At 36.7% G+C, this 16,266-nt stretch overlaps 1 protein-coding gene across 1 annotated transcript in view; it reads right to left on the reverse strand.

Moving 5' to 3' along the window:
* Positions 1-1,995: 1,995 nt before the first annotated feature.
* The window catches only part of TNKS2 (tankyrase 2), a 32,373-nt gene continuing 18,102 nt past the window's right edge, over positions 1,996-16,266 (reverse strand). The window contains exons 16-27 of the mRNA XM_063337852.1: positions 15,893-16,112; positions 15,385-15,494; positions 14,477-14,665; positions 13,441-13,693; positions 12,714-12,796; positions 12,044-12,164; positions 9,603-9,700; positions 8,942-9,016; positions 7,743-7,848; positions 5,993-6,179; positions 4,519-4,675; positions 1,996-4,236 (exon numbers count right to left, since the gene is read on the reverse strand). Coding sequence (XP_063193922.1) covers positions 4,174-4,236; positions 4,519-4,675; positions 5,993-6,179; positions 7,743-7,848; positions 8,942-9,016; positions 9,603-9,700; positions 12,044-12,164; positions 12,714-12,796; positions 13,441-13,693; positions 14,477-14,665; positions 15,385-15,494; positions 15,893-16,112 — 1,662 coding nt within the window. The 3' untranslated portion in view covers positions 1,996-4,173. The remainder of the gene's footprint in view (positions 4,237-4,518; positions 4,676-5,992; positions 6,180-7,742; positions 7,849-8,941; positions 9,017-9,602; positions 9,701-12,043; positions 12,165-12,713; positions 12,797-13,440; positions 13,694-14,476; positions 14,666-15,384; positions 15,495-15,892; positions 16,113-16,266) is intronic.

The following is a 16,266-nucleotide window of genomic DNA, read 5'->3' on the forward strand; positions in this document are numbered from 1 at the left end:
GTTTTTAAGAACTATCGTATAGGCCATTTGCCTTCAGTTTTTAAATTCTACTTCTTTTTCTTGCACACGTTATTTCCCAGGTCTAATGTCCATGCTTTGAATTGGCTGCAACTTTCTCCTAAACATGTGTAGCCTTCTCAAGAAAAGCTAGTGTGAAATCCCTGTAATGCCTACACATCAAGCCTTGTTTGCTGGCTTTACTCAAACATAAGTTGGGAAGTTGATGTACCATGATTATCTTGGCCATTCCCAATAATTATCCTAGTTATTCCTACTGCCACATTTCAGTGCTTGGAGAACCTGCCTGCCTTTCTTCGCAGGTTGTTCTTTTATTATCTCTCCCCTCCCGTCTGTCTTCTCTCAGTTACCAACCTTGCCCCTTTCTGGGGCAGAACACATCAGCTACAAACCAGCCATCTACATGCTTTTTTCATCTTGCATTCTGTTGTGGCTGCCTGCAGCTTCTTCTCAGCTAGTGAGCTGCAGGCAGAGGGAAGAAAGCCCTTGACACTCTCAGAAGTCCCACTGCTTATGCTTCCTTGGAGAGGGGCAGGAGGCGGCGCACGCCTCCCCCCACACCCTGGCCTATAGCACTTCCCTCGCTGACACCGTCTCCATCCACCTCCTACTCCACCTTCAGCGGGTGAGGGAAAAGCACAGCTCCGAGAAGCGCAGCGGGGCAGAGCTCAGGCAGCCTGGTTTTCCAGCGCACCCAAGGTGAGAAAGCAGTCTCTGCTGTGTTGTTGCGTTCCATGAGTACAAATCAAGCCTTTACACTTTTTTTACTGGAAGGCCGAAGGCAAGACACCTGTGGAATCCTGTTGTTGTTTCCAAAATCTGTTTTATTACATTACGTTCAGGAGATGGGCAGAAGAAGGGGAAATGGCTCCTAGGATGTTCTTCACTGACAATGGTGGTCTGCTGGGAAGTTCACTTTTTTTAGCTTTTCTCAGCTTCCTGGTGAATAAAGTGAGTGAGAGTGAGCAAGTGTGTGCGTGTACTCATATGTACACACACAGCCTGGTGCTCAATGAGCAAGTTCAGGGTAGAAGAGACAGGGGCAGCTCCTTTTATACACAGTTATTTCTATTCAAAATTAGTGCCAACATACCTCTTGAACACGCATTGCACAGATAAGCTTTTCAGTTATGTATGACAGAAGAATCTGGCTAAATTATTTCTTTATTTCTAAGAACTAAATTATGAGTAAAGTTTTTAAGAAACAACCCAAACATTTTCAATTTGCTTAGTTGCAGCAGTGTTTTTAAACTAATAACTTAGTGTTTAAAGAACTAATGATGCAGAAGGGAAAGTTAAATTTTAGGTTGGTTTGTTGGTTTTTTTTTTTTTTTTTTTTTTTTTTTTTTTTTTTTTTTTTTACAACCTACATTGCTTCTGGAAATTCCACCAATTTTATTAGAAGTTGTACTTCCAAGATACTTTAAAGATTTTCATCACCCTTGATCTTACTAAACATTTGCTTTTCTGCCCTCTAGTGCTCGTATCTATTTAAATCTTCTATACAAGTCTGGTTTTAGAAACCTACCATATAAGTGGTCCTACTGAAATTAAATTTATTTACTTATTGTGATACTACAAGTGACACTTTTGTTGTTGCTCATATATGTACCATACTGCTACCTATGCAGTTATCAGAAAGGGAAGAATTTTTAGGTTACTCTTCATTTTGTAAAACCAACTTAAGGCAGTTTTCTTTTTCAGTTTTGGACCATATAATGGAGTTTTAAATGCATAAATTGAAGCTTACTTCTAGATGTATTGCTAAAACGTTTTGACTGGTAGCTAAAGCTGTTAGCTATATACCAAACTACAGATTTCCACAGTATTTACAGGTTTTCATCCACACTAAAAGATTTTCTATTTAATGCAATTAACTTCCCCTCTAATGATGTAGTTTGTTATAGTATTGTGCGTGTTTACATTTAAAACAATGGGTTGACATACTACGGCTGTAATTACTCCCATGCTACCAAAAAACAAGTGAATTAAATTTATTTAGTGTTAAATGGATATGGAATGTTATACAGTACATGTAAAGACACTTCAAGATGAGTAAAGCAGAACTAATTGCACAAGAGATTAAAGGATCACCTCAAAAGTCAGTATTATCAAATCATTACAGCTTCCATCTTCAGAGTGCAAGGTATGTCATGCAAAAAAATAGCTAAAAAATCCCCAAACAGACAAAACCAACATTGTGGTACCACTTAAAATGCTATCATACCACAATATTTTACAAGACATTAAGTGATCATTCATAGAGAATGAAGCATTTTAGCAATAACGAAGAAGTTTTAAACATACTTAACAGATTTTGCATGAACACCAATTCCAGCATTACTATACCTAAGGAACAGGCAACATGCTGGGAGAAAGTACCTAAAAATCAAAGCCTTTTTTATTCATAGCCAATATTACTTTCCGCAAGAGTTATGCAATCTTATTATTCAGATTCCCCACATAACTGGGTAAGGCTCAATACATTTTTACATAGAGCATAATCACATAACCACCACATCAGCAAGACAATTTCATTATCTTGACCAGTTACTACATTTAAAACCATGGTATGATAACATGCCCTGCAAACAAATTGTCTTCTGGGACAGCGTCCTGCATGTAGAAATATAAAACAACTAAAATATACTCCTAACGACTTTAACCCCAAATGAACTATAATTTGTATTTACATATTTTTGAAATATGTAGGTAAAAACTGCAGATGGAAGAGAAGCAGAATACACAAGAGAGCTACAGCAGGGCTGAGTGAACTGATGGGTGCATTCAGTAACCCCAAGTGAGACTTGAGCAGGGGGCTGTACCATTCGTACTCTTCCTCCACCCAAGGGGTCTTACCAGGGCTACCAAAGGCAGCTGCTGCCGTGGAAGAGCTGCTCATCCCGCTCACGCACTCCTCGCCCAGCCGGCCGAGCACAGGGAGCAGATCCTTGCACCCCGACCAGTTTCGCTCAGCCAAAAGCGCTGCAAAACACGCTTCTACACACCTGCTTCAACTACAGCTTGAACGTTAACACAGAAGAAACACAGGTGATGACAGGATGGTTGTTAACATTTCCACCTCGCAATACTCATATCCTGAGGGCACCAACAGGTTGATTCATTTACCAAAATAAGCATACAAAAGAGGCCAAGTTGTATGCCCTCATATTAGGAATAAACTATTTAACTTCCCGGCTTAAATGTAAGCAAGAGGAACTCAAGAAAGACCTCCTTGAGGTTAATTTTCCAACTACATTCAAAGAAAATAATTTACTGAAACTGTAACTTGCAAGGTCTACTAGCCTTGAAGTGAGGATACAGGTTTAACTATACCTATAGTTAAATAAAAAACTTCAGAAGACATTTTACAGAAATAAAATGCAACTCTAGGAAGTAGGTGGAAAAACACTTCAGTATTCAGCTGGAACACTCTATTTTCATATCCCATCATTCTCAGGAATGTATATTTCATAAATAAAAATACAGAAAAAAATTTGCGTATTCAATCTAAAATCGGATATTTCTAAACTTCTTCAGATAAAATTTGCTTTCTCCCTCACAAATAAGTGATAAACCCTGAAAAAAACCTGACTTTTCAAATCTATCGTGCATGAGAAAACACAGATGAACAAACCAACATCTGGGGAAAAAACATTTTGTACAAGGTTGCAGTTCTAAAACACTTATATTACAAAGCAATGTAAATAAATACCAGGCTAGTACAAAAGCTCTTATTTACAGTTTTACAAATGAAAACATTTTCAGTGTAAATGTAGTGTTTTAAAGAACACAATATTAGTAAAGTGAGTTCCTGTATAGAGCATTACAATTTCTGCTAAATTTCAATGCAGTATTGTATAAAACCATTTTTTCAAGTTAATTTTTGCTTATAATTTAGTACAGCCAAACCCCAGTTTATTCCTGGAATGGTATCTGTTAAAGTGCTGAAAAAGAGGACATTTCTGAAATTTTAGAAAAACATACTGTACATTATTAAAGCTTTATCAAGTCAAAAAATGGTATATTTTGTTCACATTTGTTACCACACCACCTGTGGATGAAAGTTTTTCAACAACTCGTTGCAATTTTCAGGATGGCAGCCATTGGTATCTTCGCATCAAAAGTCTGATGGTTTCCCACAAGTAATTTGTCTTAAGCTTCAGTGGTGGCTTCAGGTTTCATAATCTGGTAAGTAATCAAGTATTCTGGATAAGCCTGAAAGAGTGACACACACATTCTTTGTTATGATTTTCTGGATAAATCCTGAATGTTTGCTAGAGAGGGTAAAAAAAGACAAAGAAAAACGGCAAAAGGTCAAAGGTAAAATGCCTGGAGCATTCAGGAAACATGGATCCTTTCACCTGCAACCACAACTGGAGTTTGTTTTATGCCAAAAGCAAGTCCTAGCACCTCGAAGGTCAGGGAAAAAACCCCCAACACATTGCATGCTTTTAAAAAAACCACAAGTCTGAAAAACCAAACCAAAAAGCTGTTTACCTGCTCCCCTCTGTAAATGACATATTCTGCCAATGCCAAGCCATTTACACTGGGTCGCCCAGTAACCGAGTGATGTCCTGGGGGAGAATGAGCCATTTTCATAGCACTGAACTGCAGGAAAGACTTGCCCAGTGTCACGCGGCAAAACAGCAATTGCCTGTGTTAAAAGGGAAAAAGGAACATGAACACAAAATACTTGTGAAGACAGCCAAAAAGACTATCTTTGTATTTTGAAATGTTTACTTGTGGGGAACAGTGGAACTTTAAAGCCACTTTAGTCACTCTCTGTAGTTCAGAAAATTCAGAGGTTCTGTTATAAAGGGCAAAAGTTACGCTCCCTTTGGAAAAGCTTGTGAGCCTGAGGGAAGGGTTGGTAATAACAACGAAAAATTTTGATCTTAATTACTGGAAACTGTATGCTTAACAATAGACTCAGAGACTGTCACTACCTTTCCACCTTTATTTTGTATTTTGTTTTTTTTTTAAAAGTTTTCTGATTGTGACCCCCATCACTCATACCGACAACATAATTCACTTGTGTTCTAACACTAGATTTGTATCTAACAAACAAATCAACATCAACACCAAGTGCAAACTCTAGGTCAACACAGAATACCTCATACAAGCATTATTTTTGTAGATCAATGTTAGTACCATTTTGTTTAGCCAAAACTTTTGCTTTTCTAACTCTTCACACAAGACAAATCAAAAAAACCCATCTTACTCAAAACTTTAGAAAGCATGGAAAGACTCTGACATCTTCTATAACTCTAGAAGATTATTCTCTTTATTTGAGAGCACCAGGAAAGAGTAAGCAATATGAAAAGGGGCAGAGACTGGAAGGAAGGAAGCGGGAAAAACAACCTTATCCCTGTGATACCAATGCAAAACAGTATGCCCGCAAGCACACAAAATAAGTCTCCTGGTTGAAACGATGGCCACTACCCCAACTAACTCCATGAAGTAAGAGTGTCAACAACAGGTGTTCTGCAGAAAAATGGATTTAAGAACTCAATCAGTGGTAGAGCCTCCACAAATCCACATCTATAGTTTAGTGTGTGAAGCAGCAGTGACGTGGGGGTGGACTGTTACAAAGTACATCCTCCTCGAAGAAATACAGCATCTGGGTATCACTGATATTCTCCTTTCTCTGTAAAAGGCTATGGACTAAATGCTCATATTGCTGCATCTTTCACACAAGCATCTAGCAGATCCTGTTCATTCTCTACCTAACTCTCTAATTTTTAAAATAAGTTAAGGGCAAAGGTTTGGTTAAATGCACTGAAGATGGTTAAAGAAGGTTCTTTAACGCTTAAATATCAAAGTTTTCTGAAAGTCTCTATTAGGCCCAGCATATAGAGAGTGCTGAGAAGGTTTGGTTACCAAGCAAACCTTTTCTTCAGAGAGACTCTGATGACTTGATGGTCTATGACACAATACCCAAAGGCAAAATCAGATCTTTTGAATGACTTACCTGTGGCAAACATAACAAGATCTATCTTTGTGAATGGGACATCCAGTGCCACCTCCAATTCCATACACATACTGATTGCTTTTTGAAGAATTTTCAGCAAAATAAATCCCAGCTCCAAACATACCGCCTATATAGGCATGTCTCTCATCAAAGCCCTTGTGAATGATTGCATTCACAAACGGGGAGCCTAGAAGAAAGGAAGTACAATTCTGAAAATACAGCATACAGATTTTTTTTTATTTGTCACAATTCAATCATCCATTCCCAACATTTTTTTTTGTAGGGTTTCTTGTACACATACAAGGAAATCAATCTCCAGAAATTCTGACATGATTTACACAGACATCTTGCTAGGGGTATTCTCCAAATGACCGTAGCTGCTAACTGTACATTTTTAATACAGACTTGCAAAAGATAATATCTGAGACAACTCCTGCTGCAAGAGAATGCTCTATAAATCTGCACTCCTTTGGCAGAACTTCATTCTAACCAAGATTCATTGAACGCATTGCTACACAAATCTTGTGTTCTTCCTAACACTAAGTAGATTGCATTTACAAAGCGTTAAATGTCAATCAATATTTATTCACTTGCAGTTGTCATAAAATTTAGCCTGAAAGAATAATCTGTTCAAAATGGTTGGATTCTGCATCTCAAGACACCTGACACCTATTAATTTTCACAAAAACTGCAGGGTTTCTTAGTAAGGATTTTTAAAACAGTATATATCAATATGAAAGCACCTTTAGAGAAAAGATGTTCAAAGAGCACATGGCATTTCAGAGTTACGTTAGGAATTATAGTGAACACAATCCAAAGCTAAAGATGATAAAACCATATATGAAGCAGAAGAACATTCCAGATGAGAATGAGAAAAATCTGACAACTGCTTGTCATCTTCCGCAAGTGGCATATGTGGTTAAAGATATATGCTAATGTTTAAAAAAATTTATATAAACTAAAGACTTCAAAAAAATAAAACAGAACACTCATAAAGCATTAAATTGCTTTGTTCCAGGGATAATTTTGTTATTATCTAACTAACCTAAAAGACTTTCCTTTAAAGACAGGTCATTCAATTAAGAGGCCATTTCCTCTCACAGGGGTACAGACCACAGTCAAAAGACAGGATTTAGACATCTACAAGTTTGGGCAAGCAGTTCATTATTGTGTTATTGCTGCTTCCAGCAATGTATGTAGCTTTCATTGTTAAGGATGTATCGTGAACTTGCTTAATTTGCTCGTCAGGATAAACTACGTATTTGTGCACAGGAGAGCTTTCAATTGGTGTTAATTTGCTAATTATAAGCTATCTTTTCTGAAATAATGACCAAGAACTAAGTTACCAAATTAGAAAAAAAAGAAAACAAAAAAAATTTCACCCTAAACCCCAAAACAACCCATCGCAGAATAAAGTTTGACCCTTAGTAATTTTGGTCATACAGCCAGTAAAACAGAATTAGTAACTTAACCATGGAGGAGGCACACCCCTTAATCTCCATTCATAATTGCTAAAATGTTTTCTCTTAGAACTTTGAAGTCTCCTTTAGGGAGAAACAAGGAGATGCAAATTTCAGAAGAAAGATGCAGTGTGTTATATGTCCTCACTGTGACACATATAAACATTTGTTGAATAAAACTCATGCGAAACCTAGAGCCCATTTCCATTAAGAAAATTTACTTCGTTTGAGCTAGTCGAATGAAGCGTTGATGGTGAAATGAGTTCATAAGGTACATTTCAATATCTCACCATGAAACAGCATCCTTTCATTAGCGTGGTTATGATTCTCTTCAGAAACTTCTTTCCTCCTGTGAGTATATCTTTCCCATAGTTTTTTGTTGCACACTTTCTGAATCTGAAAGTCAAAAAATGTAAGTTCTGCTCTGAAATGGAAAACTTCTATTTGCTTTACTTGACAGATGTTTAACCTATAGTGGCTATACCACAGTACACTTACACTGCCACTTAAACAAGAATACTTTCCTTAGAACTCAATGAAACACAAATTCTCTAACTTATCCTGCAGAAGCTGATTGTTATAGTGTAATTAAGTTAATCGTAATTATATGCTTCATTAAGACTCAATTAATTTTAAACATCTGCTGAGCAATGCAATACCTCCTAGTTTAAATTTAGCAGGCTTAGTCACAATTCTACTTGAGTATCACTCCAAATATAGCTGGATGCCAAACCACTAGTAAAAAGATCACCTAGTAAATGAAGAAGTGTCTTCCACGATGACTTCTAGAACACTTTTAAAAGAAAGTAACTTATGTAGTCTCTGCAAAGGTATGCTGGACATTGGTGAAGCCTTATGTGTGTAGATAACAGCATATCAATTCTACTGTGAAAACTGTAACATCAGTTCAGAATAAAACTTAGTTTTATTTCAAGTACTTACTTGAAAATCAGTCTCTACCATTTTAATGAAAATGACCGTTTCTTCAGGGGGAAAAAAAAAATGAACAGAAACCAAAATTCCACTAAATTATTTAAAGCAAGGTTGTCTACTGCCTAGTGTTTTAAGCTTCTTTGGCGTTAAATCCAGACAAAATAAGTACCCTTACTTACAGGCTTCAAGAGTTTTGCCTTCACTTCTTGCTGTTTTCTGTTTTTCCCTGCCGTTCCCTCAACGGAAACCCTTCTTTTGTTTCCTAGAAAACCTTCCGTCTTTTTCTTCATATGTTTTGCAGTTTTCTGTGAGGTCCTTCTATGTCAATGTCTCATAAAATTTCTTAATGACTCTTAACCCATAAGCAGTGTTTCCCTATAATCTTACTCTCTGAATTTCCCTGGAAGATGATCTTTATCCTGTGCGTGTCTCAGAATGGCATGTCTTATCACACTATGGAACTCAACAAACAAACATAGAACATCTTATGGACATTTTCTTTTCAGCCAAAACTCTTGTAAGGTGTAACCACTGACCACACAAATGCAGCAGCTACCTTTAAGATGTTGTATCTATTGAATACTCCGCCAGCATGTCCTCCATCTCTATGCTCTCGGACAGTACTCTGCATCTGCAGATTGAGAATTTTAAGGAGGATCAGTTTGTTTCAGACCACATTCAAAACAGATATCCTTTACACAGACAAATAATCAAAAGAACTAATTCTGTCTAAAAAAAACCCCAAAACAACGCAAGAACTTTTTAGGCAATAATTATATGCCAGATTTTGTGGATGCACATGAACATGTTTAATGATTATTTTTTTTTTAAAAAAACCCAACCTAATCTATTTAGAGTATTGTTTCTTCAGAATTTTATTGTGTGGTTATGACACTTTGGAAGGAAGTGACTTAAAGCTGTGTGTAACAGACAGGACATTGGCAGTATAGAATTTATATGTTATATCAAAGAGGTTTTCTATAGTAGAGGTTTTAAAAATACTACAACCAGTAATAACATGGGTAAGAAAAAAGTTATGGACATTATGAGCACAGATTATAAGCGGTGCAGTCGAAGTTGGAAACCTGAACTACCCTTATGCAAGTTTTTCTTAGGCTTAGAGATGCTTATTGCACTGTTAAATTGTCTAGCAATGCTACTTTATCTACTTCTTTAGTAGAAATAACAATACTGAGATAGTACAAGGAAAGGCATACCTCTTCTTCTACTGATTGAAATTCCTTATCTTCAGTGGAAAGATCTATGAGAATAGTTCCGCTACCAGAAGTATTTAGAGTCAGATACGGGTTAAGTCCTGTGAATGTAACAAAAGACAACAGTTTCAGAAATTGCTTTAAGACTGCTGATTTGGAATGATAACCAGCAACATTCTTCTTTTTAAAGGGACTATTTTCTCAAAACTCAATTTACAGAATGAAGAGATTGGCTGCTAAGGAAGGCAGAGATTACCAATGACTATAATTGCCTTCCATCAGCCTCATACATTTTTGTGGATGTCATAGTGCAATCCCTCCAATCATTTTGTTAGTTTCAAACAAATTTTTTCAGCATCTCGGTTTAGAGCCTCTACCTATATGTTACCATGCACACACTATAAACGCAATGAGAAGTACAGCAGCTGGGTCTGGATGCAGATCAACAGCAATCATTTCCATTGATCTGTGGTTACTGATCAATCACTCTCTCAACAAGAATAAACCTTTCAGACACACGAACCCATTTGTGTTTAGCTCAGTATGTTAATGTACATGGCAGGGAAACTACATGTAAGCAGTTGCTTACTTAAGGGTTCATTCAACTCTAGGCAGTGAAACAGTGAGCAACCCGTCCCTGTACAGAGTCCGTGACTACTGATGGCGATGGCATCATGAACAAGAGAATTGACTTGAAGTGCTAATTCAGTAGGATTAATCTTCCCACGGATCATGCAGAAAGAGCAGACAGAAGAACTAAGATTGTGCACCTAAAAGGCCTCAGCCCAATATCATAACAAATATGCCCCCCCAAAATTTGGAATTTTATGCAGAATCCATTGTCAATTTACATATAGACAGACTTCAATCACAACTGGCAAGTAATGGTAATGTAGTTACCGGACATAAGAATACAAAGCCAGGGTACATCAGGTGTCTCTTTGCCCATGGCCTTCCCAGACAACTAGCAGAGTTAGATACTGGGTCCTAACCAGAGCATTTGGGGTCTAACCAGATACGGGGTCTGTCATAATCTCTCTAGAAAGGAATAATGTGTGGAAAAGGGAAATTACAGATTCATCCACAGTCAGGAGCCTCACATTAGCAGTGTGCAACTGGAATAGTGTATAGAAAATTGACAAAACAACTGAACGACAACAATCGTTCATGCCCCAAAAGCACAGCCTAGAAAAAAAAAATATTGAGTTGCTGGAATATTCTGTTTAAGTACTTAGGCCTGTGGTTAATGTTACAAATGAAAGTGTCAGGCCTTTTATGGCAAGACAGCAAGAGTCTAGAAAGAATGGGGGTGGGAGTGGCGAAGGAATGTTTGACATTTTGTCTATATACAGACACTAAAATATGTACAGATATACATATGCTCAAAAATATATCAGTCCTACTTGGAAGGCAAAACCAGTGTATGATTACTGGTTGTGTAAACTTTGTACTCAAACAGGACATGAGGCTGAAATGACACCTTAAAAGTAACTTCTATCCAAAATACTCAATGAATCTGACAAAAACTATCTGACAATTACAAGAAAATTACGAAGATTTGCTTAAATACTTCATTACTAGAAGAAGGATTATCTTAAGGGTTGGTTAATACTGTTTTAAGGAGCAAAACAAATTTAGAGCTTGGGATAGTGACTCTCATTACTATGGAGTGCAGATTTTATAATGAAAATTCACAGATGATGTCTCAAGAGGGAAAAAAATCCTACCAATTCTAACTCGTTTCTTCAATTTCTATGAAACACAGCAAAACAATAGCAAGTGATGTTTCAGTGAGACAAGGAGGAAACAAAGGTTTGGGTTCTTTTTTGTCTCTTACGCAGCCATATTTAAACGAAGCACATTATTCCCAGGATTGGGCTATCAACAGTGCTGCACAAATAAAGAGGTTTTAGCATAAACATCAATACAAACTGAAGCTGTTAAACAAAGTAATTATGTTAATTTTGGTTCACTGGAAGCACACCAACTGTATTTTTAAAGAAAAGTATATATAAGAATTTCAGCTGGCTTTCTGAGAGAGCAAACACAGTATTCTTTTGCAGAACCCAATGGAACAGTATGTAACAGGCCCTAACCCAACAACAGAGAAGGTGCTCTGCTCTCCCGAGTGCTCCAATGAAGATAAATACACCCTACCTCAAAAAGCTTACAATCATTTTGCACTAGATCTTAGTACCTAAGTAAACACAAAATAGTGATCACAAAGAAAAAAAAAATAAAGAACTGAAAGGCAAGATTCACAGCACAAATAAGTGCTTATGTTTCAAGTCGGAAGACATTCTTATAATTTGAAGTGCTGTTTTCTAGGACAAGTTTTATTATAAATTCTTTTTAATGAGATACAACCCAGAATAATCCAAAGCATTTATAAAAATGGATTCTATATAGGCAGTGTTACATAATAATTTGAAACCAGTATATACCTTGCTGTCCAGAAATGAGTCTTTCAACTCCTTTAATGATTTTATGCCTATGGCCATACGCATTAATTCCAATCTCTTTCAATTCTTTGTGTCCCATTTCAACCAATACATCCAGTGTTATCTGTAATGAAAGCAACACCATTATTTTGCAGAAGAGCATAAACGGACTAGAACAGCTGCCAGTGACAGTGAAAATATACCTCACAATAGTTAAATAGCAAGTGTGCAAAGAACATGGAGACTGTAGTGTATTATTCTTGTACTTTACTTTTACTCAACTGTTTTATCCAAACTCTCTCTTCAGATAAATATGCTACAAACCACAACTGTGTAACTTTTATTGCTTTCAAGGATCATGTTTCTGATTGAGAATTTTCCAGATGTATTCAAGTCAACAGAAACAAAACCCCAGAAATTACTAATCAACACTGACTACTTATTTCCTCCACCATTTATACTACTGAAAGGAAACATGCCTACACTCTCAAACTGATATAGACATTATTGCCCCCAGCTTTTAATAAAAAAAATCCAGTGACACTCCTTTCTTTCATTCCATTCCTTTTGACATTCGCTCATTTTAAATCTGTCTCATTATGTTATTCTAAACGGTCAGTATTTATTCCCTTGCCTTCTAGGGGAGTATCTGGAAATAAATATAGCTACTCACCTGTTCTCTCTCAAATATGTCAATCAGATGTTCAAGGCCAAGGTTCCGCACAAACTGATTTATGCTAAAATCTACACCTGAAACTGGGTAAGAACAAAAACTCAAGATGAACATTCATACATGTATTGTAAATTAAAGTACACACATCCCACACTGTCTGCGGCAATAACGAGACAGAAATTCCTGGTCTTCTGAAGATGGGCAATAAATACCTGTTTCACTAACCAGTGGCAACTATTACTTAATCTACCCTAGTACCGTAATACTACCCCTCCCAAGAGCAGTGTTGGTGCTTCCACGAGCTAAGCAACTAACTAGCTACCACAAATGCAGGTTCAAACAGAAAATATTTTAATAACCAAAACGCTACAGAAGTAACCTTTTCAAGGTATCTTATCTAAGGATAGATAGATAGATAACGTTTGTAGTAAAGTACCGCCTGGTATGGAGCCAAGTTTCATTTGACTTCTTTTTTTTAAAAACACAATTCACCATTTTGGTTCCATACAGCAAAAAAGGAATATTTTAAAGATTCTGTAAGGCTAAAGTACTAAAATCTTACACTACAAGACTTTCAGACTTCTGTTCCTCGTTAACAATATCATAAGGAACCGGGATACTGCATATGTCACAGTAGCTGTGTGCATGTGTGGGAAATGCTACACTTGTGTATTCTTTTTACCATATGGTAGAAAATGTTATTCATTCCTAACCGAGAAAGTCTCACCTTCTTTTTTCTCGAGAACAGTGGCTCCCTCTGCACTGTTTGTACCAACAACAGAAGGAAGTTCAGAAAAACTACCCGACAAGTTGTCAAGACTACTTGCAGCAGACAGACTGGATGGACTGGATGGAACAGAAGACAGGGAATCGCTTGTAGAACCTGTAGCCTGAGACACACTTATAACCTGAGGTTTGTAGCAAGTCGGTAAGGCAGAAGGAGGCATTGCTGCTGTCAATAACGCGCTGACATCATCTGCCTAAATAGCAGAAAACAATTTATTAAAACAGACAAACACTTTTACACAACTTTTTTTTCCACTACCATGCATTATCATTATTCCAGAATTCTTACGTATACTGCAAAATAAATAAATTCGTATTGTAAAATGCATATTTTTCCAACACAGTTTACAAATGGCTTTTTGTGCCAACAGCATACATGAAACCGTAAATAATTTATGAATAAAAACTGCAATAAGATAAAAAAGTAAAGACTCTAAAGTTTCTAAAAAACTTTACAGACAGTTAAACAGAATTAATTTTCTAGGAAAAATGAACAAAAGCTTCTAGTGGCAATCAGAATTTATGAAACAAAGCAGTTACTCTGAGTGTAGCTTTGAACTGTATTGTAGTACTTAAAAAAAACAACAACCAAACACCCAAAAACTTAACAGCCAGAGAGTTTCCTAAATTTATCTTGCTACAAAGTTTGCTTACATTTTATCGCCACAATTTTTGTATTAGTCAAACTGTAAGTACCAAATTAAATGCACCAAATTATAAGCATGAATTCCTTTTGTTGGTGGCTTCCCCACTTTATCCTGAAATAAGAAGTCTTGAGCGAGAAAATAAAGAAGGTTTATAACAGCTCTACTGACTTTCCTTACCAGACACGTGTAAACACCAGAGAAGCCACAGTATTTTGAATTTTGCAGAAGCTGCTGTATTACCTTTTTTTTTTTTTTAAAGGATAGTTTCTAAATGAGCTGCCACAAATGGTAGGTAAGTACAGATTTCCCAAGAAGAGCCTCATCACTTACAGTGACCAGGTCCAATGGTGTTTGTCCTTCCTGGTTTTTCAGAGTAGGATCAGCCCCATGTGCCAGCAGCAAGGCACAAAGCTGTGTCCTTCCTTTCTGGGCTGCTTCATGCAGAGGTGTGAAAGCCCATTTGTCCGTAGCATTCACGCATGCGTTATATTTTATAAGTAAAGCTGCTACATCAACATGCTGGAAAAATAAAAACACGTGTTAAATTCCAAGGTACCACAGCGTATCAAACTAACTCAGAACTATTACTAACACTTCTCTGTAAACCTCATTCTGAATTTTCTTAGAATATGTTTATGTTTTAATTAAGATTAAAAAAGATTATTAAAACAAGGTGTTTTCTTCCTCACCTATTACATAAGAGTAAAATGTTACTATTTTTCCTCTTGTGAAAAAAGGATAGACTACAACAGAATCCCAAATCCAGGGGACTCTGAAGGAAAAAAAGTCTGAATTTGAACTTCCAGTTTGGAAAGTACTCCAACTGTTTTAAAAACTTGATCCAAGCACAAAGATCCAGGAAGTCCACAGAAAACAATTACTGTCTCAATACCAGCCAAATAAGTGAAAATGAAATCGTGCTGATAAAATTTGACTGGCACAGATAAGGAAACGCATTTTATGGAACACCGTTCAGGCTGTTGGCTTTCTAAGTGTTCATGTTCAGAAAACTCAATTCTGTAAACTCCAACCATGACTTTACAAATTCAAGAGAGCCTTCACCTATACAATGAGCTGACTATGACTGAATTATTTTTTTTGTATTTTAGAAATAAGATCACAGTACAACTCAATGGCAAAAGCTTTCTAGAGAGTACTGGCTCACAATGCTGTCAATGAAATACATCTTTTTTTTTTTTTTTTGATAAATAAAGCCTCGGAAAGTTTGAGATATTTACCCCATAAGATGCTGCATTATGCAGAGGAATCAAACCTCCTTTATCCTGTGCATTCACATCCGCTCCATGCTGTAACAGGTATTCTGCAACCTCCAGATTGTTGTAACCAGCTGGAAGGTTGCAAAAGGATATAATAAATAGAACATATTAAAAAAAAAAAAATCCTCAACAGACTGCAGAAAAGTAATAATTCACTTAAATTACTTGAAAGTTAAGATGTCGATCCCAGTGAAGACAGCGTATTACCTATTACAAGAGTATTTGGTTTTAAAACCTCTGTCACTAAGCAATAAAAGATCCTCTTTGGCCAGAGAGAATAGGAAATAAAAGTCATTAAACAGTTTAGAAGAGAAATATAAGATTAATATGCATAAAATGCTTTTATTTTTTTAAAAGAGAAATTAGGGAATCCTCTATCTTAAGGCTACACTTTAAACTTGCTTAAACATAGAAAGTTCAACCACAGTAACTAATAACTCTGATCAAACCAAGCAATTAAAACACTGACCTGCTAAATGTAGCGGTGTTGAATGCCGTCCTTGTGTATCCCGACAGTTGACATTGTCAGGTGAACACAGCTTTTTTACTCGAGCCAAACAACCTTTCTTCGCAGCATCTAGTAGAGCTGCATCTCCTCTAAGTAAGTCTTGAATATCAGTATCACCGTCTTTAACAAGGTCTAGAGGAGTATTTCCATCTCTGTTTTTCTTTGTAGGGTCAGCTCCATGCTGTGTACATCAAAAAGAGGTGGTAAGAATGTAAGTAGAATAAATGCATTGCGCCTTAGGCACCTTATGCCTTATCGAGCAAATATTCTGCACATATTTGAATCCTTCAGAGAGAGCCTTCCATTTACTGCGTAGGAAAGGACAACATAATTGC

The sequence above is a fragment of the Chroicocephalus ridibundus genome, chromosome 6 (assembly GCF_963924245.1).
Source record: "Chroicocephalus ridibundus chromosome 6, bChrRid1.1, whole genome shotgun sequence".
Classification (NCBI taxonomy): domain Eukaryota; kingdom Metazoa; phylum Chordata; class Aves; order Charadriiformes; family Laridae; genus Chroicocephalus; species Chroicocephalus ridibundus.